The 27,995-nt window shown below is 43.4% G+C and overlaps 1 protein-coding gene across 2 annotated transcripts in view; it reads left to right on the top strand.

The window, feature by feature from the left end:
* CDH18 (cadherin 18) overlaps positions 1-27,995 on the top strand; it is a 601,411-nt gene that overhangs the window by 309,672 nt on the left and 263,744 nt on the right. For both annotated transcript variants that reach the window (XM_040432520.1, XM_040432521.1), the window contains exon 4: positions 7,374-7,541. In XM_040432520.1, the coding sequence (XP_040288454.1) occupies positions 7,374-7,541 (168 nt within the window). The remainder of the gene's footprint in view (positions 1-7,373; positions 7,542-27,995) is intronic.

Genomic DNA, 27,995 nt, shown 5'->3' on the forward strand with positions numbered 1-27,995 from the left:
GGATTTAGATCAGGGGAACACGCAGGATGGGCCAAAAGAGTGATGTTCTTCTCCTGGAAGAAGTCCCTTGTCCTGCGGGCATTGTGTACTGTAGCGCTGTCCTGTTGAAAAACCAAGTCGTTACCACACAGACGGGGGCCCTCAGTCATGAGGAATGCTCTCTGCAACATCTGGACATAGCCAGCGGCCGTTTGACGCCACTGCACTTCCTGAAGATCCATTGATCCACTGAAGGAAAAAGCACCCAGACCATTATGGCGCCCCCTCCACTTTCTTCCACCTTTGAATGTCCCATGTTTGGTGCTCTCTTGCAAAGTCCAAACGAGCAGTTCTGTGGCGTTCAAGGAGACAAAGTCTTTAAAGATGTTTTTTGTTTTTAAAGCCCTTCAGTCTCAGATGCCATCTGATGGTTATGGGGCTGCAGTCAGCACCAGTAAGGGCCTTAATTTGGGTCGAGGATCGTCCAGTGTCTTGACGGACAGTCAATTGGATCCTCCGGCTCAGTGCTGATGAAATTTTTTTGGGGTCTTCCATTTGACTTTTTTGTTCCATAACCCTCAGGATCATTTCAGAAATTCCAAATGACTGCCTTACTGCGTCCCACCTCAGCAGCGATGGCGTGCTGTGAGAGACCCTGCTTATGCAGTTCAACAAACCAACCACGTTCAAAAAGGGAGAGGTTTTTTTGCCTTTGCCATCACAATGTGTGACTACCTGACAGAAATGACAATGAATCCACATCTTTGCACAGATTTGGCCTTTTAAAGGCATGTGGTCCGAAAATTTGGTTTCAGTTTAATAGTTATTTTCAATTAATTGAATGCTCAAAAAATGTTTTGTCTCACTCTCATTTCTTCTTGTTGCATGTTGAAGCTCTACTTCAAACCTTGTTAAGATCCAACAATGTAAAATATTATTTTTTGCCATTTTTCAAGTCGTCTTAAACTTTTGATCAGGACTGTATAACTGCACCAATGAACGGCAAATAGGCCCTTATTTTTTTCCACTTATACACGCCACAAAAGGCTTTAGAACATATAACTGCACCACTAAACAGCAAATAATATATATTTTTTTGCCACTAATACATGCCAAAAAGGGCTTTAGAACATATAACTGCACCGCTGAACGGCAAATAATATATCATTTTTGCCACTAATACACGCCAAAAAGGGCTGTAATTTTCTCACTTCACCACACAATGGCTAATAAGCTCTTTTCCCCCCCACTAATACGACCAAAAAAATCATTTACAACATATACTGTAACTGGCACAAGGGCAAATAAGACATAGAAATATTTCCTTGTAATAAATCTTGTTAATGGCTGTATCAAAAAGCACTTGCACCTAAATAACAAAAACGGTCTGCTGGAATTACTGAGATGTATAATGGCAATTTTGATCCACAGTCAGTGCAGCAAGGTGTAATATGATTGTTCCTATTACCCAGGCTGTAAACTCCCCTACTGAACCCTGTTCTGCTTCAATGCAGTGGAATGATTTCTCCCTATCCTTTCCCTGAACTTCTATACAGCAAAATAAAAGTTTTAAAGTCTTTTCTACCACTGTCCCTAGCGCCCGCTGACATCTCCCTGCACTAAGTGCACTGGAAAATGGCTGAATCCAAGTTGGCTGAGGCTATTTATTGGGCTGTGAAGTCACAGGGCTAGCTGGCTGCTGATTGGCTGCATGCATGGCATTGTGGGTGATCCCTCGTTCCCAGAGTTCCTTGCTCCGTGTTCTAACACGTGCAGCAGCCATTTTAGGAAAAAATTAGATTTGTTACCATGAAGCGTGAGGAAATTTGGATTCCGTTCAAGTCTAATTTTTCCTGAAATTCGGATCAAATTCCACTTTGTCAACTTCGATTCGCTCATCTCTACTCACTACCTACTACGGTCTCAATAGAATCCTATGAGCCAGTCTAAAGTCTGGCTCCTGCAGCGAGGAGAGGCAGTGCTCTGTGTAAATGCTTCTTTCTCATCGTCACTCTGCTCGGATTAGTGTAGGGAGAGGCTGCAGCTGCTGTGAGGGAGAGATCAGGGAGAAATCCTATCAAGAACTGTTTTTTGTACTCAGCGATCTACAGCAAATGTGTTTTGTGGGTGCAGTGCACAATTTTTTTAAGCCTGCCTTGAGCCAACTACTGCTGAAAAGTAACTTTTTTTCTTCAGTTAGTCAATATCAATACATAATCGGCAGCCATTTTATGCAACGATAGTGCACCAGCACAGGCTATCTGCATGTCTGCAAGTCCAGAAATACAGATTTTTGCTTACTGGGGTTAGAAAAATACATCTGTTAAATATAGTGCACATCTGGGATTACACGTGCATAAGTGACTGTCACATTTAGGCCATAAATACGGCTTTGGCATACTGGGGTTAATAAAGCCTCTGATATACTGCACATCTGGGATTACACGTGCATAAGTGACTGTCACAATTAGGCCAGAAATACGGCTTTTTGGTTACTGGGGTGAAAAAAGCCTCTGATATACTGCACATCTGGGATTACACATGCATAAGTGACTGTCACAATTAGGCCAGAAATACAGCTTTTTGGTTACTGGGGTGAATAAACCCTCTAATATACTGCACATCTGGGATTAGACAAGCATAAGTGACTGTCACATTTAGGCCAGAAATACGGCTTTTTGGTTACTGGGGTGAAAAAAGCCTCTAATATATTGCACATCTGGGATTACACGTGCATAAGTGAGTGTCACATTTAGGCCACAAATACCGCTGTCATATAGAGTTTAAAAAAATAAAAATTTGTGCAATACCCTACATCAGGGTTTTTATTGGCGGTTAATTATTTTTAACAAACTTAACCACTTTTTACTTTGCTTTGTAAACGCTAACTATGAGGCAAACATCTAATAAGGGACGCGGTCATGGTCGTGGTGGTGGTGTTGGTGGAGCCTCTGGTGCAGGGAGAGGACGTGGCCGTTCTGCCACAGCTACACATCCTACTGAACCTACTACCTCAGGTCCCAGTAGCCGCCAGAATCTACAGCGATATTTGGTCTGGCGTAATGCCTTTCTAAGGATGGTAAGGCCTGAGCAAGTACAGGCGTTAGTCAATTGGGTGGCCGACAGTGGATCCAGCACGTTCACATTATCTCCCACCCAAAATATATATATATATATATTATTTTTTTTTGAGTGGCTGATTTGATTAGAAATTAACTTAAGAAGTGACATGTTACTTATTTGAAACAGATTTGATTTTGAGTTCCATAGAAGTCAATGAGGTACTGTAGCAGATAAATGTCACACAGTAGTTTTTAGCTACTGATTCTGAGACTGATCTACTTCAGATTTTTCTGCTGCGGGTTTTAACTTTCTAAACATACCCTTTTCAATAAACAAAAGGAGGGAGGTAAAAGATCGATTCTAGTGACATTGGAGTGTCTATATGCAAATATATAAGCTGGACTATACTGAGACACTGAACTAATATAAAGGTTCCTATGATCACTATACATGTGTGCAAAGCGATATATCTCATTAGGAATCACGCAGGTGCAACAGTGATTATTTAGGTGCTTTTACAAAAACCCTCAAGGACATCTTCACAGATCCTCATGGGCTTATTTTATATAGACTTAAAGAGGACCTTTCACAAGTCTACAAACTAAAAACTAACTATATCAGTGGGCAGAGCGGCGCCCAGGGGTCCCCCTGCACTTACTAGTATGTCTGGGCGCCGCTCCGTTCGCCCGGTATAGGCTCCGGTGTCTGCGCTCCCTCTGTTGTACTGGACTGATTTCTTGTATGAGGCGTGTCCCTTGCTGCAGCGCTGGCCAATCGCAGCGCACAGCTCACATCTGTCTGAAGACGGATGTACAACTGCTATTTGGAACTATTCAGGGCAACTGTCCTATACACTGTCTGTCTGACTTCTCTAGATAGTTTTTAATAAATTTTAATAAATTTTAATATTTCATGTGCCTTTTATTTGAATAAATTGTCTTTTATACATATCAATTAATGCTGAATGTATGAGTGCTCGCCACATTATAGCTCCATACCTTTTCAATATGATTTTGGACAATTATCTATAGTACTACTGCAGATTAGTACAGACTATTTTTTTTTTTCATACTGCCCCCTTTGTCCCACTGTCAGAGCTCAATGCTACACTGAAACACACAGTCAATACTGCTATGCCATGTTAACATAAGGCCTCATGCACACGACCGTATGTATTTTACGGTCCGCAAACAAATATATCCGCAAAAAATACAGATGATGTCCATGTGCATTCCATATTTTGTGGAACAGAACAGCTGGTCCCTAATAGAACAACACTATCCTTGTCCATAATGCAGACAATAATAGGACATGTTCAGTTTTTTTGCGTAATGGAAATACAGACATACGGAAACGGAATGCACACGGAGTAAGGCCTCATGCACACGACCGTTCTGTTTTTTGCGGTCCACAAATTTCAGATCCGCAAAACACGGAAGCCGCCCATGTGCCTTCCGCAATTTGTGAAACGGAACAGGCGGCCTATTCTTGTCCGCAAAATGGACAAAAATAGGACATGTTATATATTTTTTTTTGCGGGGCCACGGAACAGAGCAACGGATGTGGACAGCATATGGAGTGCTGTCCGCATCTTTTGCAGCCCCATTGAAGTGGATAGGTCCGCACCCGAGCCGCAAAAACTGAGGTTCGGATGCGGACCAGTACAACGGTTGTGTGCATGACTCGTGTTTTTTTTTGCGGATTCATTGAAATGAATGGTTACGTATACGGTCTGAAAAAAAAACGGAACGGACACGGAAAGAGAATATGTTCGTGCTCATGAGCCCTAATGGAAAGCAATTGTGCAAATGCATAGCAGTCCTAACAATGTATTTCAGTGCAGAACTGAGCATTGACAGTAAGTGGGCAGTGTAAAAATAAGAAAAATAGAGACCCGGACTCTTATTATAAGCAGCACTACTCACATTTTACAGCAGGTAATAGTCATTGATCATGGTGACAGTTTCACTTTAAAGGCCCTTTAAATGGGCCAATAAATACATCATTTTCATAAGTACAATATTACCACTTGTTAGTTGAGCTATGTTGCTTTTTATCACTTTTTTTTTTATAGTGTAAAGGTAAATTTAAAAATAGAATAGGCCCCCTGATCTGTGTGCTGCTCCTAGTTACCTCTGTGTGCATCAAGCAACCAATGAGAGGAGGAGCAGACACACCTATATGTACCACCTAATTAAGGTCACCTGTATCATAGGTGGGGCAAAAAGTGCACATGAATGCTACTCCCCAGATAATAGGAGCGCATTCACACTTGAAGGTGCCACTCCTGAAAGAACATAAATTTATAAAATAATCACAGAAAAAGATACAAAACATCCTGCACAATATGATAACTGAATATGCGGATGTACATGGCAACATTTATAAGGAAGAAAATCACGAAAGATTATGCACTAGCACAATAGATGCAAACATTATATATGGACTAAGCCCTCACTCTTATATGATAAAATCTGAGACTCTCAGCCAATATATTTTGATCAAAACACATCTGTGCCCGCCTACCCGGGCCAGGGTGGTCTCAGTCAGGCAGGTCCTATTCTAAACCTACCTATGCCACAGGTGACTTTGATTAGTTGGTACATATAGCTATGCTTGCTCCCCCTCTCATTGGTTGCTTGATGCACGCAGAGGTAACTAGGAGCTACACACTATATGTGCAGGGTCTGCTCTCCTGAATATAGATGCCCAATGGCATAGGAGTTCTCTGGATGTTATCGCAAAGTCCACCGGCCTTATTGAAAATAATGGAATCCAGTGGAGATCCAGCCGCTATCTGACAAATATGCCGGGATTTGTCTGGACAAAAATGTCAACGTTTTTTTTTTGGCCAAATCTTGGCATCAGATACCCTTATAGACAATGAGGCCAGTGGGCATTGTTGTAACAACCGGCTACGCTGGATCCAGAGAGATCCTACAGGCTGTTCTCTGCCAGAACAGCCTGCTAGAGCTAATAATGCTAATGGGAAAGAAGTTTAATTGCAACACTAGCATATAATTCTTAAATGAATGTTCTTACAAGAGGCATAATTTATACTGGAAAAGTAAATTATTTTTATGCTCATAACTTACAAAACTCTTGAATCAAAATTATTTTGTGGGGAATAGTTATTTAAGGTCTTCCAAGTGTAACATCTCTATAAACACTCATCACAACTTGTGTATTTTTTAACAGATGGTAATTCTTAAATGGTTGTTATTCTTTAAAGGAATTTACCGTAATCACATGCAGCATTAAAAGCACAGTTTAAATTTTACAGAACTAGAAACTACATCTGGAAAACAAGAATAAATATATCTGCCAGGCTTATTTTAACTGCAAGCTATTACATTGCAGCACATCTGGTTAGCTCTGCTCTAGTCAATCCTCTGCTTCTAATGTCTGACATATATGATTTAGCAGTGCTGAAAATAGGATCAAAAATTTCATTACATATATAAGCTCAATATATAGCATTGATTCATATACACAGCATTTATATGCATTTTCTTTTATTGACATTTATTGCAGCAGTTTATTCAACATATGAATATCTGTACACACATGGGGGAAATCATTATTCTATGCACATTTTCAGGTGTAGCAAAGTAAGCAAATTTAATTAAAGTACCATTTTGTTCCTTAATTCATCATTTTGCTCTCTTCTACGGCACCTTTTTCACATTTACAAAAAGTGGGAGGGGTATGGAGAAGAGAGAGTGTGTGAAAGGGATAATATTCATGACAAACATGACAAAAACAATTAAACTGGTGCACATTATATCTTAAATGTATTCTATCTCCTTGCTAGTATTGATATATTACCCCTATAGCATTTTGGTTTGTGTATTATTACATTATTTAAAGACTATCATCAAAACATAGTAAAATATTTAGTCGCTTGCATGAACCACAATGGCCAGAAAAATAACTGAAGAACTGTGTTTTTCAAATATAGAAAACAATAGGTAATCTTTAAGGAAAGAGACTGTAGCTTGTGCGAGACATTTTATATTGGGAAACCTAGTACACTGAGCATGAATGGGAAAGAAAGCAATCAACAAACAGGTGGATAAATACAAAATAAAGAAAAAAAAAACGAATCATATATGAAATAATTATGATAAAGATAAAAATAATGCTCTACAAAATATAACTCTAAGATGGAAAATTGGCCAAGTGGCCAATTAACGGCTTTCCAACATTTGGATCATCTTCACTTTTCCGTATTGTTTGCTTTGTTTTAAGTCCTAGCCCTAAGTACATTTATGCTTATATTTTTCCCTTGCTTTGAGAGATGTAAATTTATTGATCTGTTTCTTTTATAGGAGTTATTAGGACAGCACTTCCAAACATGGACAGAGAAGCAAGAGAACATTATTCTGTCATTATACAAGCAAAAGATATGGCGGGTCAAGTTGGAGGACTCTCTGGAACAACTACTATCAATGTCACGCTTATCGATGTCAATGATAACCCACCAAAATTTCCTCAAAGTATGAAGGTCCTTTTTCTTTAATTTCCTTAAAAAAATCATAGTATTGGTTTCAGTGCATGATTGAATGTGTTGTTTAGGGCTAGAAAAGAACATAAAAGTAGTAATTGTATCTAAATTAATGTAGATTTGTGTCCAAGCTTTCCAGGTAAGCTCTTCTGGCTTACATTTTAGCCAAGTTGGTTGAAAAAAAATATCACTGATGGTATATAATGCTTAGATATGAACTCAGAGATGATCAAATTTTTATTTTTTTTTATTTTAAAAAAATATATTTTTTTTTATTTTTATAATTCATTATAGCATTGAGGAAAGATAGTGTGTAACATTAAAGTTTATCAATAACCCTGCAACACAAGTTGTATTCTATGGTATGCTGATGGACCAAACTAAGGCCTCAGGTCTGAGAGCCCAGTAATGTAACAGGTTGTTTGACACTTCAGCAATATTTAAATGTATTACAGATGTAATAAAATTACAAAGTACCCTAGTGAGTCTAAACACTATTATGTTTTATAATGTATTTTTTAATGCTTATGAATAAGGCCTCATGCACACAACCGTTTTTCGGGTCTGCATCCGAGCCGCAGTTTTTGCGGCTCGGATGCGGACCCATTCATTTCAATGGGGCCGCAAAAGATGCGGACAGCACTCCGTGTGCTGTCTGCATCCCTGGCTCCGTTCCGCCTCCCCGCTAAAAAAATATAACATGTCCTATTCTTGTCCGCGCTTTGCGGACAAGAATAGGCATTTATATTGCCGGCGCCCATTCCATTCCGCAAATTGCGGAAGGCAACATGGGCGCCTTTCGTTTTTTGCGGATCCGCGGTTTGCGGACTGCAAAAAACGGCACGGTCGTGTGCATGAGGCCTAAAAATGAGAAAAAAATTAGAAACCCTTTAAAAAAATATTGGACAAGATCATTAAAAAAATGTAGAATACATCTACGCAAATTTTTTATTTTTAATATCATAGACCTAATAACCTAATAACATTAGACCTAATAATATTTTATTTATACTGCACAGAATTACAGTTTTTTACAACCCCTAAGGCTGGGTTCACACTTGAGCGTTTTACAGCGCGTTTTTCTGCGCTGTAAAACGCTCAACACATGAAAACCAATGCTTCCCTATGGCCCTGGTTCTCACTTGAGCGTTTTACAGCGCTGAAAAACGCGCTGTAAAACGCCCTACGCTCAAACAAGTACTTGAGCTTCTTTGGGGCGTTTTGACGCGCGTTTGTGGCCATAGGACATTGCAGTCAATCACACAAACGCGCGTCAAACGCGCGTTTACTATTGCAAAAAACGCTCGTCAAAAACGCGCGTCAAAAACGCGCGTTAAACGCGCATATTAAAGACGCTCAGGTCTGAACCCAGCCTAAAACATATCAAAAGTTAACCCTTTTGCGACATATGATGTACTAGTTTGTTACAACGGGAAGTGATTTCCTGCATATTGACATACTAGTACATTATGATGATGGGCGGTCACCGGAGCTGTCTGTGCCCGATCAATGCAAGATCCCAACCGTGACTGACAGCCGGGTCCCTGGCGTGTCTGCCGGCATCACTATAAATGCATATGCTGGTGGATCAAGGCCTTATATGCCACGATCAATGTTGACTATGGCATATAAGAGTATTGAAGATGGAGGGGACTCCCTCTGCCTCTCCATCAGCCTTCTACACTTCTGTGACAGAGGGCCGATAGCTGTAATGGCAAACTCAGGCCACGCAGAGGCCTCGGGCCTGCCAAGTACAGAAGTCTGTGAGACCCAGCCCCCAGGTACTCAGTGTGTTACCACATTGAAACATGGACCATACCCCTGAAATGTTGAAGTCCCTGTACCGGGACAAAAAAACTTATTTTATTTAATATGAAGCGATTTTTCATAATAAATAAATAAAATAGACATAGTAGAAATCGCCATATCCATAATGAGTGGTTCCATAAAAATATTACATGATCTTCCCTCTCAGATAAACGCAAAAAAAAATAAAGTAAAAACTACACCACAACAGACATTTTTTGGTCACCTTGCCCCCCAAATAATATTGAACGATCAAAAAAGGTTATGCAGCCAAAAATGTTACAAGATAATTGGAAGAAAATTAAAAAAATATGTCTTTCAGAAAATGCTTTTTAAAAAAAAATGCTTTATATAAGGGCTTGTTCACACGACCGTGCCGTATTTTGCAGTTATTTGCGGAACGGAACAGATGGACCTTTATAGAAATGCATATTCTTGTCCGCAAAACGGACAAAAATAGGACATGACTAATAATTTTTGCAGGGCCACAGAACAGAGCAACGGATGCGGACAGCACACAGAGTGCTATTTGCATCTTTTGCGGCCCCATTTAAGTGAATGTGTCCACACCCGAGCCGCAAAAAAACAAACCACGGTCGTGCGAATGAGCCCTAACCTGCTCTTTGAACATAACACATGATCTATCATGATAACTCTGCCATTTTTTTGTTATCCCAAAAAAGTACCAATAAAACTGTGACCTTATGCTGTATTTTCCAAAATGGTAGCACCTTTTATGAGTTTCTACTGTCGGAGTGCATCAGGGGATCTTTAACTCCTTAAAGACCGGACGTATTTTCATTTTTACATTTTTGATATTTTCTACTCATGTTCCAAAAGCCATAACTTTTTTATTTTTCCATTCAAATAGCTATATGAGGGCTTATTTTTGGTGGGACAAGATGCATTTTAATGCCACCATTTAATTTACTATGTCTTGTATTAGAAAAGAGGAAAAAAAATATTTGTGTGGCAAAATTGAAAAAAGAAAAAAACTGAATTCCACCAAGGATTTTGGGGTTTTGACATCACAGCATTCACTATGCACTAAAAATGACCTGACATTCTTATTCTACGGCTAAATACCAATGCGGCAATACCAAGCTTGAATTTTTTTTTTTTTCTACTTAAAAAAAAAATTATAATAATTTGCATAAATATATTCTGGCAGCCATAACTTTTTTTATATTTCGATCTACAGAGCTGTATGAGGGCTTGTTTTTTGCGTAACGAACTGTAGTTTCTATTGATACAATTTTTGTAGTACCGTATTTTTCGCCCCATAAGTGGGGGGAAAATGCCCCTGCGTCTTATGGGGAAAATACTAATGAAGCGCTTCCGTTTTGGAAGCGCTTTATTAGTACCTGGAAGCGGGGAAGGATCTGTACTCACCGCTTCCTGGTCCTCCGCTCGGCTGTCTGCGGAGCAGGGCTGCACACCATGTGACCTCACTGTGCACAGCCTTCACAGCTGACAGCCGAGAACCAGGAAGAAGAGAGAAAGCGCTGGTGGTTAAAAGTGGTGGCGTCCAGGAGCAGGAGAGGTAAGTTATTTTATTTTATTTTATTTGCGCTGATGGCTGACATGGGGGGCACGAGGGCTGACATGGGGGGCATGATGTCTGATATGGGGGCATGATGGCTGACATGGGAGCATGATGTAATATAGCAGGCTGGTTTTTAAATCTGTAACAAAACAGATGGGCGCACCATAGAGTAATTCTGTGAGTGTATAGTAATATACGGAGAAAGATGGTAAGGCTCACCTTATATAGTTGTGCAAAGGTAGGCACAACACTATTGTAGGTATTTTCAAACAAGCCTGGACGTCTGGATATGGCGGTCTGCAGCCACGGGACCACAAGAGATCTTCAAAAGGTGAAGCCTGGAGCCCCCAAGAAGATAATAATGCAAGAGAACAAAACACGTCCCACGGCGCGAATTACCGTCAGCCAGTCACCAGGATCAAGAAGGAATCTTTTATTGCAGCGATACAACGCGTTTCGGGGAATCACTCCCCTTCATCAGGTACAAAAAAGCTGCACCTTTTTTGTACCTGATGAAGGGGAGTGATTCCCCGAAACGCGTTGTATCGCTGCAATAAAAGATTCCTTCTTGATCCTGGTGACTGGCTGATGGTAATTTCGCGCCGTGGGACGTGTTTTGTTCTCTTGCATGGGAGCATGAGGGCTGACATGAGGGCATGATGGCTGACATGGGGCATGATGGCTGACAAAGGGGGGCTGATGGATGACATGGGGGGCTGATGGTTGACATGGGGAGCTTATCTGAGGAATTGGGGGTCTGATCTGAGGTCTGATTAACATTGGGGGTCTGATTGGGGCTGTGAGCTGAGGTCTGATTAACGTTGGGGGTCTGATTGCTGGTCTGACCTGAGGTATAATGGAAACAATTTTTTCCTATTATCCTCCTCTAAAACCTAGGTGCGTCTTATAGGGCGCAAAATACAGTATATGCAATGTTTTGATCACCGTCATTCAATTTTTTAGGGGGACAAAATGACAAAAAAAAAGGTAAATCACATGTTTTTCTTATTTTTTTTCTGTTATGGCGTCCACTGAACAGGAATTTTTTAAATATTTTAATAGTTCAGACAATTTCGGATGCGGCTATACCCAATATGTTTATTTTTTGATTGTTTATGAATTTTTATATGTAAAATTGGGAAAGGGTGTGATTCAAACTTTTAATATATTGCTTTTTTTTTTTTTTAAATAAACTTTTTTTTTAATAACTATTAGACCTATACATGGGATCTTTTGATCCCCTCTCCTATTTACCCTTATAGAGATCTATTAGGGTGAATAGGATGTTTACTCCCTGCATTCTGAGCTATGCCTCATGCATAGCTCAGCATAGAGAATGCAATGGCAGGCCTGGATCGCCAGATGCATCCATGCTGCCATAGCAACCAATTGTAGCCCCGCAATTTAGCTGCGGGGGCTTTGATCGGAAGGCAGAGGAAACCGCATCCCTCTGCCTGCACTCACAACTGCCACGATCAGCGTTGATCACAGCACCTGAGGGATAAATGACGGGGGCGGTACGATCGGCGCTCCCTGTCAGTGCGGCCGGGTGCCGGCTGTATGATACTGCAGAGGCCCGCACCATACACGTGCATGCCCATAACGCCGTTATGGGTTAAGGGGTTAAATGCAACATGGCGACTTAAAATTATCCCAGTGAAGTCTGCCTTCCAAAATCCATATGTGGCACCTTCACTTCTGCGCCCTGCCATGTGCCCAAACAGCATTTTAAACCAAATATGGGGTGTTTCTGTAAACTGCAAAATCAGGGTAATAAATATTGCATTTTGTTTTTGCTGTTAACCCTTGCTGCTTCACAGGAAAAATGGCTTAGGATGGGAAATCTGCAAAAAAGAAGTGAAATGTCTCTTGTATTTTTATTTAATTCTTGTGGAACTCCTAAAGAGTTAATGCAAATTATAAAATCATATTTTAATAACTTGAGGGTGTAGTTTTTAAAATGGTATCATGGGTGATTTATATTACATAACCACACAAAATGACTTCATAACTGAATTGGTCCTTTAAAAAGTGGGTTTGAAAATGATCATAAATTTAAAAAAAAAATGCATCTAAAATTGTACTCCATCTAACATCCCAAAAAAAATACAAATATTGCATTTACAAAATGATGCCAACATAAAGTAGACATAAATATAAAATAATAACTATTTATGATGTATCACTATCTGTCTGTAAAGCTAAGAAATTGAAATTTAGAAAATTTAAATTTTTTCTAAATTTCTGGTAATTTTTTTAAATAAGGGTGAAATATATTGACTGAAATTTACCACTGTCATGAAGTACAATGTGTTGTGATAAAACAGTCCCAGAATGGCTTGGAAAAGTAAAAGCGTCTGACACATGTCAGATATGCAAAAAATGGTTTGGTCCTTGAGATGTAAACTGACCCAGGGTAGAAGGGGTTAATATACTAGTTGTACTGTAATCTAAGATGATGTTATTGACTACTCATCCTGCAAAAATAAGACCTCAGATGGCAATGTTATTCAAGGACAAAAAAAATAAAAATCACCACTCGGAATCCAGTTATACAAAAATACTGGCAATGGCTACTTAGTTCAAGTTCAAGAGCTCCCTTCAGGCATCCTGCAAAAGCGACCTATAAAGCTGTGGCCCACCAAAACCTTGGCTACCATCAACCCCTATAAGACCCCCACTCCACAAAGATGCCTAAGTGGGGTAAGAAAGAAGTCCCTAAGCTTCTTACAGCCTTTTTCCCTATGGCGAGCTATGGCGCCCGATATCCCACCGCCGCCAGTCAGGCAGCACCTGGCGAAGACGAGCCGCAACAAGAGAGGACAGAGAAAGTAAAACTCAGTCCCACAGAAAATCGAGGTACCTCTTCTCCCATACGGTCAGAGCACAGCTCAGGGGAACAAAGCCCCGGGATCCTCTCCTCGCTCTCCCTCCGTGAGGGCTCATGCTATGGGGCATAAAAGGAGCAACATACGTGCCAACAATCCACCATCTTCCCAGCTAGAGTCGCAGGAGCCCAGGGGTCCGATATTGCAAGTCTTGTCTACCCCTGCTTTTTCCACCACCAGCCCTATCAAACAGAAATTAAGGTGGGAGACTACATTATCTTTCTCTGCTGTGACAGATAAGCAGGAGGGGGCCTATGGTGAAATTCTGGAGGATGAACTCCCCTTCATCACCACTACTAATTGAACTGCTCCCGAGGCTTTTATGATAAATGCCATGAGAGCGTTAAGGCAGTCTATCCAAAAAGACATTACACAAGCACTCACCAATATCTCAGCCACTGTAGATGGCCTGGGAGAACGCATTGACCATATAGAAACAAAAATGGGAGAATTTTCCTTGGCACACAATGAACTAGTTGATGCTCATAATAACCTATCAGAGGAAATGGAGGCCTTGAAATCCAAAATGGCGGACCTAGAAGACCGCAACCACCACAATAATTTTAAATTCCGTGGCATTCCAGAATCCGTATCGCCAGCCAACTTGGCCAAATTCCTCCAGAAACTGATTATTACTGCACTCCCCCATGCTACAGAGAAAGATGTAATTATTGATAGGGCCCACAGGCTACCAAAGCCTAACTCTCTCCCCGACTCAATATCAAGGGATACGATTGCACGTATCCACTTTTATCACATAAAATAGCAGCTCATACAGGCGGTGAGAAAAAAAAGGCAAGTGTCACAGGCAACCTGCTAGCCATTAATTGTCCAAGGCTATTTGTTACTGTGTTCCCTGCACTATCTGGATTTGACCCGTGCCTGTTTTTGACCCGCTACTGCTTGCTCCTAAGTTCCTGACGTGACCTCTTGGATTGACCCTCGGCTTGTGACCTGACCTGTTCTTGTTCATTCCTGTGGTACTGTCATGCCCCACTCTGACGATGTGCGGAGGTCGGCCAGGATTGCAGCACAAGTTTAGTGTTTGTTTTAGAGTCGTGCTGGATCCGCCCCTCATCAGGTGCACTGGGTGGAGTCATTAGTTTAAATAGCTCCTCTGCCCAGTGCCCGGAGCGGATTATACTGTTCATTATTGTCTGGGAAGTTTGGAAGGAAGGTTGGCTGTTTGTTCCTGCTCTCAGCAGATAAGTGTCTTTTCTTGTTTGGTTGTTTATGTCATCTTACCCATCCAGGTTCTGTGCGAGCAGACTGCTCCTTTCTCCCCACTTCACCATCTCAGGGAGTTCAGGGTTCTGTTAGTATAGGCTGGTGGACACAGCAAATCTACCATCAAGGTTTGTCTGTGGGCTGAGCATTGCAGGGAAAGAGGTCAGGGATAAATTAGGAGGTGACCCTTCCCCTGTCTCTCGTCCAGAGCCTGGTTGGTGTGCTATCTGTTTAACTGTGCACGTCCGCCGTGACATTATAATCCGCCATACTGTGACCGCCATTTCTCAGTGTTTATGTGATGGCGTCAATTGATGCGCTGGTTGACCGCGTGCAGGGTTTGTCCCTGGAGGTTGCGGATCTACGTAGTACGGTCACACAGTGTCAGAGGGTGTTGGCTTCAGGTACAGGTCAAATTGTTGGGGAGCCTAAAGTTGCTCTTCCAGAGAAATTTGCAGGGGGTACTGATGATTTTTTCCGTTTCAAGGAATCATGTAAGTTGTACTTTCGATTGTGCCCATTTTCATCAGGTAATGAGGATCAGAGGGTGGGTATCGTCATTAGTGTTGAGCGCGAATATTCGAATTGCGAATTTTTTTCTCGAATATCGCAATTTCGAGATTTCGCGAATATTTAGAATATCGTTCTATATATTCGCGAAATAGAATATTCGTTTTTTTAATTTTTTTTTTTTATTATATTTTTTTCTTTCCCACTTCCCTAAAGTTGTTCTTACCTGTCCTTTGGATTCCTGGCTTCCTGGCTGCTCCAGTCAGTGGCGTTTTCAACTTACTGCTATATTCCATATTAGCTAAATTACAATCTAATCTATATGTGTATTTTACGAAATTTCGCAATAGTCGAAATTGCGATGCGAGTAATATAACACGAAATATTCGCATGAAGATTTCAACTTAGCACTGCTATACTCCATATTCTAGCCTAATATGGAATATAGCTGTGCTAAGTTAGCACTGCTATATTCCATATTAGGCTAGAATATGGAGTATAGCTGTGCTAAGTTGAAATCTTCATGCGAATATTTCGTGTTATATTAGTCGCATCGCAATTTCGACTTTTTCAAATGTTCTTAATATTGCTCTAACTTCGTCTTTTAGAAATTTCGTAATATTGCTCTAACTTCGTCTCTTAGAATATTACGAATATTCTAAAAGACGAAGTTAGAGCAATATTACGAAATTTCGTAAAATACACATATAGATTGTAATTTAGCTAATATAGTGCTATAATCCCTTTTTTTTCCTGTAATTTTTTTTGCCTCTTCTGAACTTAAGTTTTGTAAAATATGTACACTATTAAAAATTATTACTATAGCAGTATATTAGCTTAAATACAATCTATGTGTATTTTACGAAATTTCGTAATATTGCTCTAACTTCATCTTTTAGAATATTACGAATATTCTAAAAGACGAAGTTAGAGCAATATTAAGAACATTTGCAAAAGTCGAAATTGCGATGCGAGTAATATAACACGAAATAGTCGCATGAAGATTTCAACTTAGCACAGCTATATTCCATATTCTAGCCTAATATGGAATATAGCAGTGCTAACTTAACACAGCTATATTCCATATTAGGCTAGAATATGGAATATAGCAGTGCTAAGTTGAAATCTTCATGCGACTATTTCGTGTTATATTACTCGCATCGCAATTTCGACTTTTGCAAATGTTCTTAATATTGCTCTAACTTCGTCTTTTAGAATATTCGTAATATTCTAAGAGACGAAGTTAGAGCAATATTACGAAATTTCGTAATATACACATAGTAGCCTAGCCATAGTCATTAGCATAGGAACGTTGCCTTATACTATCAAGATAAATTTTCGCAATATGCGAAAAATAATTTCGCGATAATTGGAATAATTGCGAATATTCGATTTCGACGAATATAACACGAATATTCATGCGAATATTCGCGAAATATCGCGAAACCGAATATGGCACCTCCCGCTCATCACTAATCGTCATGTCTTTGTTGAAAGGGGACGCGCAATCCTGGGCTTTTTCCCTGCCGCCCGGTTCTCTGGCTCTCCGGTCGGTGGAAGATTTTTTTAAAGCCCTGGGATTAATTTACGATGACCCAGATCGAGTTTCAATGGCAGAGTCAAAATTACATAACTTACTACAGGGTAAACATACTGCTGAGGTTTACTGTACAGAGTTTAGGAGGTGGGCTACTGAGTCAGGGTGGAACGACCCCGCGTTACGTAGCCAGTTTTGTCAGGGGTTATCTGAAAGGTTGAAGGATGCTCTGGCTTTTCATGAATACCCAGATACTTTGGAAAATGCTATGTCTTTGGCGATACGTTTGGATAGACGTATCAGAGAGAGGTGTATGGGTCCCTCTGTGCAGGGGATTCCTCCCGCGTGTGGTTTTGTTCCACCAGCTGCCCAGGGAGATATTGCTTGTTATTCTGGCCTAGGAGAGGAACCCATGCAGTTAGGTCAGATATCTATCCATTCAGATAGTAGAGACTTTCGTAAAGCGCACAATTTATGTTTCTTTTGTGGAAAGAGGGGTCATTTTGTTTTTTCTTGTCCGTATGTTGAACCACAGGGGAGAGTGATAAAGAAAAAATAAAAATAAAAAAAACCTCCCTCACACTTGGTAGTATGAATGGTGTGGTAGAGCAGACTGGTATGCAAATTCCCTGCAGTTCCCGTTTTCTCCTTTCAGCTATGGTGGCGCTAGAGTCTCGAAATGTGTTTGTGGATGTTTTTCATGATTGTGGTGCTGGGGTAAATTTAATTGACTTTCTGTTTCTTGAGGGTTTGGGACTAAGTATTTGCACGTTAGAGAACGAGATTCGTGTTTTTGCCATTGATTCTTCCCCTCTTTCTCAAGGGAGCTTTACTCACGTTGTTCATGATATTCATTTAAGGGTGGGTGATTCACATGCTGAGATCATTTCCTGTTTCGTCATGAAGGATTTGCCAGCTCCAATAGTTTTGGGGTTGCCATGGTTGTCTAAACATAACCCAATTATAGACTGGCAGGCGAGACAAATCATTGGTTGGAGCAAGTTTTGTTCGGACAATTGTCTTGTCACATCTATTTCTGAAGTGTCCGTTACGGCCTTGCCTCAGTATCTCTCAGATTTTTCGGACGTGTTTGCGGAGGGTGGGGCTCAGGAATTGCCCCCTCATCGTGACTATGATTGTCCTGTGAATCTCATTCCGGGGGCTAAGTTGCCTAAGTCTCGGCTCTACAACCTCTCTTAACCCGAGAGAGAGGTCATGCGAAAGTATGTCGCCGAGAGTTTGGCAAAGGGTCTTATTAGACCATCTAAGTCTCTAGTGGCTGTAGGTTTGTTCTTCGTGAAGAAGAAAGATGGATCACTGAGACCGTGTTTGGATTTCCGGGAGCTGAATCGTATTACAGTCCGGGATCCATATCCCCTGCCTTTGATCTCTGATCTTTTTGATCAGATTGTTGGAGCCAAGGTGTTCTCCAAGTTGGATTTGAGAGGAGCATACAATCTGATCAGGATCAAGGAGGGGGATGAGTGGAAAACGGCCTTCAATACGCACGAGGGTCATTTTGAGAACCTGGTAATGCCTTTTGGGTTGACGAATGCGCCAGCGGTATTTCAGCGATTCGTCAATGATATTTTTCATCATTTGGTGGGGAGGTTCGTAGTAGTCTACCTTGATGACATTTTAATTTAATCTCCTGATCTGAAGACCCATCAGGATCATGTGAGACAGGTTTTGACGATCCTTCGGGAGAATAAATTATACGCCAAATTGGAGAAATGTTTGTTTGCGGTGCAAGAGCTTCCATTTTTGGGATACATGCTTTCTGATTCTGGTTTTCGTATGGACCCCGAAAAGGTCCGGGCGGTTCTGGAGTGGGACCGACCGGAGAATCAGAAAGCTTTTCGGCTATTAAGGAGCGTTTTGCGTCTGCTCCCATTCTCGTGCAGCCGGATGTATCTCAGCCATTCGTGGTCGAGGTTGATGCATCAGAGGTGGGGGTTGGAGCGGTGCTTTCGCAGGGTCCTTCTCCTGGCAAGTGGGTCCCGTGTGCCTTCTTCTCCAGGAAGCTCTCGGTCGCCGAGAGGAATTATGATGTTGGAGATAGGGAGTTGTTGGCGATCAAGTTGGCCTTTGAAGAATGGCATCACTGGTTAGAGGGGGCTTCTCACCCTGTTACTGTGTATACAGACCATAAGAATTTGGCTTACCTGCAATCTGCCAAGCGTCTGAACCCTAGACAGGCCAGATGGTCATTGTTTTTTACCAGGTTCAATTTCGTGGTTACCTTTCGCCCAGGGGTCAAGAACGTCAAGGCAGATGCCTTGTCTCGCAGCTTCCCTGGGGGAGGTGATTCAGAAGATCCAGCGCCGATTTTGGCGGATGGAGTGGTGGTCTCCGCTCTGTACCCTGAATTGGAGATGGAGGTGTTGGGAGCTCAGGAGGGGGCTCCTGGTTCGTGTCCCCCAGGGAGGTTGTTTGTTCCTGAGGGCCTACGATACAAGGTGTTCAAGGAACATCACAATACTGTTCTCGCTGGACATCCTGGTGGTAAGTCCACCTGTGATCTGGTGTCCCGAAGGTTCTGGTGGCCAGGTTTGCGTAAGAGTATTGAGAATTACGTGACAGCTTGTGAAACCTGTGCTCGGTCTATGTCACAACCAGACAGCTGAGAAGCTCTGACAGAAACCGTTCAGAACCTCCTCCTTGAGTTTTCTTTGTTTTGGTTTCAGTTCCTCATCTCGTTAGCCTATCTCAGCTGTCATGCAGTTGGACTGATTGCTTCCCTTTAAATTCCTCCCCATAATGCAGTAGTGTGCGGCTTATACAACTTCCTGGATTGTGTGTGCATGCTGTTCCTAGTTCCCAGTCGTCTGCAAGATAAGTGCTGTATATGTATTTGTGATTTTCTGTCTGCTGGATCCAGGTGACCCTGACTCCCTTCGTGTCTGTGTAGGGAGCCGGTGGTCGTGTCCCCTCACTATTGTAGGGTCTTCAGGTGTTAGATAGTCGAGGTACGTGGATATGCGACCATTCACCTTTGGGGTGTTCGCATAGGCTGAGCAGTCAGGGAGAGTCTGCCAGGTCCATGCAGGGCTCTCCCTTTTGTTCCTTAGTTGTGGATCCAGTGAGTCATTGATTATATTGCATTGTCTTGTTTCCTGTACACCATCCGTGACAGTCTAAGGTTGCTCATACTCGACCGCCTGGTTCACTTCTTCCATTGTCTATTCCATCTCGTCCTTGGACACATTTGTCCATGGACTTTATTACGGACCTACCAAGTTCCTCCGGGAGAACAGTGATTTTGGTGGTAGTCGATCGTTTCAGTAAAATGGCTCATTTTATACCACTAACAAGTCTGCCTAACGCTAAGACTCTTGCGCAGATTTTTGTGGATAATATTGTTAAATTGCACGGTATTCCTTCGGATATTGTCTCTGATAGGGGCACGCAGTTAGTCTCCAGGTTTTGGAGGGCGTTCTGCTCTCGACTTGGCATTCAACTTTATTTTTCGTCGGCTTTTCATCCACAGTCAAATGGTCAGACGGAGCGTACCAATCAAAACCTGGAGACCTACTTGAGGTGTTTTGTGGCTGAGAATCAGGAGGACTGGTCCTCATTCTTGCCCTTAGCAGAATTTTCATTGAATAACCGTAGGCAGGAGTCCACGGGTAAGTCGCCATTTTTTGGCGCATACGGTTTCCATCCTCAGTTTGGTACCTTTTCTGGGTCTGGTTCCTCCGGGATGTCAGAGGAGGAGAGATTCTCTTCTGCTTTATCCTCTATCTGGCGGGGGATTCAAGGGAATTTGGAGAGGATGGGTGAGAGGTATAAACAAATGGCTGACAGGAGACGTGTGACTGGTCCGGACCTGTGTGTGGGTGATTTGGTGTGGTTGTCCACTAGGAATATCAAGTTGAGAATGCCATCTTGGAAACTGGGTCCAAGATTTGTTGGTCCATATAAGATTTCTGCTGTGATCAATCCTGTGGCATTTCAACTTGATCTGCCGCAGACTTGGAGGATCCACGATGTCTTCCACAAGTCTTTACTAAAAAAATATGTTAAACCGGTGGTACCATCACCATTGCCTCCTCCTCCGGTTCTGGTTGAGGGAAACTTGGAGTTCGAGATCTCCAGGATTCTCGACTCGAGAGTTCTGCGGGGTTCCTTCCAGTACCTGGTTCACTGGAGGGGATACGGTCCTGAGGAGAGGATGTGGGTTCCGGCGTCGGATGTCAACGCCAGCCGACTAGTGAGGGCTTTTCATAGGTCCCATCCGGATAAGGTTGGTCCGGGGTGTCCGGAGGTCACCCGTAGAAGGGGGGGGGTACTGTCATGCCCCACTCTGACGATGTGCGGAGGTCGGCCAGGATTGCAGCACAAGTTTAGTGTTTGTTTTGGAGTCGTGCTGGATCCGCCCCTCATCAGGTGCACTGGGTGGAGTCATTAGTTTAAATAGCTCCTCTGCCCAGTGCCCGGAGCGGATTATACTGTTCATTATTGTCTGGGAAGTTTGGAAGGAAGGTTGGCTGTTTGTTCCTGCTCTCAGCAGATAAGTGTCTTTCCTTGTTTGGTTGTTTATGTCATCTTACCCATCCAGGTTCTGTGCGAGAAGGCTGCTCCTTTCTCCCCACTTCACCATCTCAGGGAGTTCAGGGTTCTGTTAGTATAGGCTGGTGGACACAGCAAATCTACCATCAAGGTTTGTCTGTGGGCTGAGCATTGCAGGGAAAGAGGTCAGGGATAAATTAGGAGGTGACCCTTCCCCTGTCTCTCGTCCAGAGCCTGGTAGGTGTGCTATCTATTTAACTGTGCACGTCCGCCGTGACAGGTACTTAATTGGTACTTAATTACTCTCCTGGTATTTGACCCGGCTTCTCCTAACTATACTCTGCTTTCTCCATTTGTACTTCACCGCTCTCTTGGTATTGACTCGGTCCGTTCACTATCCGTTGTTTGTCTTGTCTGTCCTCCCAGCACGTATTCTAAGCTAGGGACTGCTGTCCAGTTGTCCCCTGTCATCAGGACTTGTGAGGGCCAGGGGTGAGGGTGGAGCGCAGTGGTCACTATCCTTCCCCCCTGTGTGCGTGTACGTGACCGTTACAGCTAGTTATCCTCACCAAAAGTCCTTGTCACCACGAGATTACGTATAAGTGGGGCTTCCCAACAAAGCTAATCATCACCAAAAATGGAGATCAGCACCTCATCACTTCCTTGGAAAAAATACTCCATTTACTGCAAAGTTGGGGGCTACAACATCCAGATGCCGACCTGCCTAAATCCCCAACAAAGCCGTCTAGAATACCTATGGAGTGGAGATCCACATCATGGGACACGTGAGGCCTTCATAATGTATTCCATAATGCAGGACCCTGTGTTATGATTCTTCAAATCATCCCCATGGTTTGTGCAGTCTTATTAACTGCTCAGTCTTTGTTTTACTTGTTTTCACTATTTTTTTGGTTTTTAGTTAAAGAGCCAAGCATAACTTGGCCTGGTCTTTTAGATGTCATGTTTTGTTCAGGAATTCTCTACTTGTGCTTATATAATTTCCCAAAAGGGGAAGGTACACTTGTTGAAGAGCATTTTCAGTCATAGTCATGTCTATTAAATATGTGTCACTGAATGGTAATGGCCTCAACAGCCCCTATAAGAGATATTTAATATTGAAGGAAGCTAGAGGCCTGGAGGCAGATGTACTCTGCATCCAGGAAACCTATTTTAATAAAAATAACTCCCCTAAATTTGCCAATAAATACTTCCCACACATATACTGCGCTAAGGCTCCAAAAAAGAAAACTGGAGTATGTATAGCAATAAGGGACACAATCACTTTCCAAGAGAAAGAGGTCATTGTAGACAAGAGGGGGAGATATATTGCACTAATTTGCACTCTCAACAATACGCTATTCACCTTAAAGGGATTCTGTCAGCTGGATTTTAGTAACAGAGCTTTTGACATCACCCCATCAGTCTACTCGATTTGTTTTAAAATATACCAGTTTTACTGCCATGCACATGCGCCCTGGATTAAATGGTCAGCGCCCGCGCGGTGTCCTGGCAGCAGCCTCAGCAAATGAAGCGCGCATGCGCCAGCTGTCTGCGCACTTTGCTTGCGGGTGCTGACTAGTGAATCCAGGGCGCATGCACAAGATTACGGGCGCACCATTGGCAATAAGAGGAGTGAATAATTACCAGAGGGGCGGTATTGGTTGTCACGGTTGTCACAGGCGTTGAATTCATCCGAGATCCATTTTTAGAAATGTGAGGTAGTCCACACTGTTGTGAGCTAGGCGAGTGCGCTTATCGGTCATGATCCCCCCTGCTGCGCTAAATGTCCTTTCGGACAGGACACTCGACGAGGGGCAAGCCAAGGGTTACATAGCAAATTGTGCCAGCACTGGCCACAGGTCAAGCCTGCACACCCAGGAGTCCGGGGGTTCCTCGCTTCTCAGAGAGTCCACATGGGCCGTTAACCCGTTGTAGTCTGACACCTGTCGGTTTAGGCGTTCCTTGAGGCTGGATCCGGAGGGCAGCTCTCGATGGGTTGGCTGCAAGAATGATCGCATATCCGAAGAGACCAACACATCTTCAAACCGCCCTTTTCTTGCAGGCGCATTAGAATTGGTACCCGCCCCTGTTTCGATGTGGGTGGAAATTCCTCTGCCAGCACCGGCAACAGCAGAATGCAGCATCTCTCACAGCATGGCCTGGAAATGCTGAATTCTGACAGCCCTGTGTGATGCTGGTAACATGTCCGCCATGTATCGGGGGTCTAAGTACGTTGCTTCCCAGTACTAGTCCTTGTCCTTTATGCTTTATATACGGGGGTCCCTCTTCAAACACTGGAGCATAAAGGCCCCCATTTGCACTAAATTGGAAGTGGTGGAGCGCCCTGGCTCATGCTCATCGCCCAGTAGAATGTCATCCTTAGTTTCCTCCCCCCAGCCACGGACAACACCAGGGATCCCCAAAAATTCTGAAGTCCCTCTCAAAGCCTTCTCTTTTTGATCCTCCTCCTACCCTCAGCCACCATCCTCTTCACACTCCTTTTGAGTTGTCTCAGATGGAGTAGCCACTCCTAGGAATCATTCAGCATTGTGACTTCCTCATCTTCCAGCTCCAGTTCCTTGACGGCTTGATCTATGACACGATGCAATGCACGCTCCAGAAAGAAGGCTTAAGGTACGATGTCACTGATGGCGTTCTGGCTATGACTGACCAGTTTGGTGATCTCATCAAATGGGTCAAATGGCCACAGAAGTCTGCATGCATCACGCATGAGCAGCCACTGGCGTGGTGAAAAGAAACCAAACTGTGCAGAACTTGTCCTGCTGCAGAGTTCGTACAGGTAGTCGTTAATGGCACATTGCTGCTGCAGCAGCCTATCAAGCATATACAAGGTGGAGTTCCAGCGTGTCGGGCTGTCACAAATCAGACATCTGACGGGCAGGTGGTGTCGCCGTTGAACGTCAGCAATGCGAGCCATGGTCGTGTAAGATCTTCTAAAATGGCCATTTTCCTGACCTGCCGCAAGACGTCCTGGACCCCGGGGTATTTGGCAATGAATCGCTGCATGACTAAGTTCAGGATGTGTGCCATGCACGGCACGTGTGTCATTTTGCCCTGTTTCAGTGCGCTCAGCAGATTGGCACCGCTGTCGCACACCACTTTACCAATTGTCAAATTTAGCCTGTAATCGGCCTGTGACCGCAGAGCTGAAAGCAGTGCAGTACCAGTGTGGCTCTTGGCTTGCAGGCACAACAGCTGCAGCACAGCATGGCAACATCTCACCTAGCACGTGAAATAAGTTATGGGGAGCTTGGGGAGTGCAGCGGAAGAGGCGGTAGCAGTGGAAAAGGAGAAGTCAGCCGAGGAGGAGACAGAGGATGAAGTAGGAGGAGGAGAAGAAGAGGCAGGCCTGCATGCAATCCATGGCGGTAACACCAAATCCACATGGGTGCCATGGGTTACATGCTTGATGGCCATCAGAGGGTTTACCCAGTGGGCAGTAAAAGTTATGTACCTTCCCTGCCCGTTTTTTCTAGACCATGTGTCTGTGGTCAGATGTATCTTGGCACCAACACTGTGTGCCAGAGATATATTCAATTGCCGCTGAACATGGCAATATAGCTCTGGGATGCCCTTCTGGGAGAAATATTTCCTTCCGGGACCTTCCATTGCCGTGTCCCAATGGCCGCAAATTTTCAAAAGGCTTCCGATTCCACCAGTTTATATGACAGTAGTTGGCGGGCTAGCAGTTCCGACAAGCCAGCGGTCAGCCGTTGGTCAAGAGGGATATCCGGCATCATCAACTTTTGAAGCTTGAACACTTGGGCCACAGAAGCCTGATTTCTTCCAGATGAACGCGACGAAGGCATGGTGGAAGGTGGAGTGGAGTAAAAATGGGAGGAGAGAGGAGAAGGAGAAGAGGCAGGACGTGGAGTGCCGGGAGTGTGGCTTTGTGGTTCAGACGGCATTGCTCCCACTGGGCTTGGTGATGGGAGGCCAGGTGCCTTCTTCAAGTGGTCATCCCTAGGTGAGTGTGGGGCTTACCGCGACTTATGTATTGACAGTACAGGCTGCATATGGCAACACTATTGTTAGCAGCTGATACGTTAAAAAAAGCCCACACTGCGGAGCCATGTTCCGGCATCCTGGGAGCGCAAGATGTGACCGTGCATGGTGGATGGCTCGATCCAGATACATTAGCAGTCTGTTTTTTACCTCCTGTGCATTGCAAGTTCTGCCTGCTTCTCCTCCTTCTGATCCCTATCTGCTGCTCTGTCTCTCCCTCTGAACTTCCCTCCTCTTCCTTTCTTGTGGGCACCCACGTGACAACCATCGACACATCATCATCGCCACCTTCACCACCACTGACATTAGAGATCTCAGAGTAGGCAGTAACAGCAGGGACAACCCTCTTTGGGCTGATATGGGTACTGTCGTCAGACCGATGGGTGGCGGCCGCTGCTACCTTCTCTTTCTCATCCGATGCCAAGAATGGCTGTGCATCCTCTGACTCGAGTGGAGGGGCTATGGTGGTGGTGGTGTGTTTGGGGGTGCACACTGCAGAGAACGAGGAGGGTGCAGATACAGAGGATGAGGAGGGTGCAGAAGCAGAAGGCTTGCCTCTTCTTCTGCCTGTCATTTTCAAAAAGTCCGTAGAGAAGAGCAGTATTTGTGCACGCAGTTATATCGTAGGCTTCTATCATTATTTGGTGGAAGCCGGTATATTGCACCCCTCAATAAGTACTTTGTGGAAGCAGGTATATAGAACCCTTTAATAAAAAATTTGTAGAAGCAGGTATATTGCACCCCTCAATCAGTATCTTGTGGAAACAGGTATATAGAACACCTGAATCAATATTTGGTGGAAGCAGGTATATTGCACCCCTCAATCTGTATTTTGTGGAAGCAGGCATATCAAACCCCTCAATCAGTTTTTTTGTGGAAGCAGGTATATTGCACCCCTCAATCAGTATTTTGTGGAAGCAGGTATATTGCACCCCTCAATCAGTATTATGTGGAAACAGGTATATCGCACCCCTCAATCAGTATTTTGTGGAAACAGGTATATAGAACCCCTCAATCAGTATTTTGTAGAAGCAGGTATATTGTACCCCTCAATCAGTATTTTGTGGAAGCCGGTGTATCGCGGGCCTCAATCAATATTTGGTGGAAGCAGGTATATCACACTCATCAATCAGTATTTTGTGGAAGCAGGTATATAGAACCCCTGAATCAATATTTGATGGAAGCAGGTATATCGCACCCCTCAATCAGTATTTTGTGGAATCCATTGTATCCCCCCCCTTAATCAATATTTTTTGGAAGCAAGTATATCAAACCCCTTAATCAATATTTTGTGGAAGCAGGTATATCTCACCCCTCAATCAGTTTTTTTCTGGGGCAAAAGGTATATCACACCTGTTGCAAATATTTGTTTCAATAATACTTGTCCCTCTGTATACCTGCGGTATCACAGCAGAACCGCACATAACTGCTGCACAATACAAATGCACTATATAGAAATTATATTATAGGTATATCACACCCCTGCCTCAATCTGATTTTTTGGGGGGCAACAGGTATATCACACCAGTTGCAATTAGTTATTCCAATAGTGTTTGCCCCTCTATATAGCTGCGGTATCGCAGCAGAACCGCACACAACTGCTGCACAATACAAATGCACTATAATATACTTTCTATGTTAGAAAGTATAAGTATATCACACCCCTCAGTATATCACACCTATCAATAGCACACCTATACCAGTCTTTAAAAGGACTTTTGTGGCCGTATTAGCTAGCGTTTTGTGTCCCTAACAGTCTGTCCCTGCTCCACAAAGCAACCTTTCCGTACACTGGCAAAACACAGAATGTAATATGGCTGCCAGATCGGGTTCTATTATAGGGTGGGGGTGTGTCCATGTGCTGAAACGTCTTAATTGGCTGTCCTGTCCCACCTGATGGATGTGTCATGGGTCAAAGTTCAGCGCAATGCAAAAGAATATGGCGCATGCGAACATCGCCATATGTTCGGCGAATCGCGAACGAGCAAGTTCGCCGCAAAACGATGGCTGGTCGAACCGCAAGGCTGTCACAGCGGGGAGTGGGGGAAAGCCCCCGCCGTGCGGTGTCAGAGGGTAAAGGGGGATCAGCCTGGCCAAAAGGAGTAATAAGGGAGCAGGTCACCTCCTACCGCGTCCCTAATCCTCTCCCTGACTCCTCACTGTATGAGCGGACCCCGATGGTAGGACAACTCATACTCAGGATTCCTAGAAACCCTAAGTCTGGTAATCCCTCACTTAGGAGCAGGGGAGAGACAACCTGTTGATCCCAGTCATGGAGGAACAGGAGTCTCTATCTGAAGCCAGGCTGCAAGGAGAGGGGAACAAATACAGCTATAAGGAGATGGCAGGTAAGTGAAACCAGTAACACACTTACCTGCCACAGACACACAGACT

Source organism: Bufo bufo, chromosome 5 (assembly GCF_905171765.1).
Source record: "Bufo bufo chromosome 5, aBufBuf1.1, whole genome shotgun sequence".
Taxonomy (NCBI): Eukaryota; Metazoa; Chordata; class Amphibia; order Anura; family Bufonidae; genus Bufo; species Bufo bufo.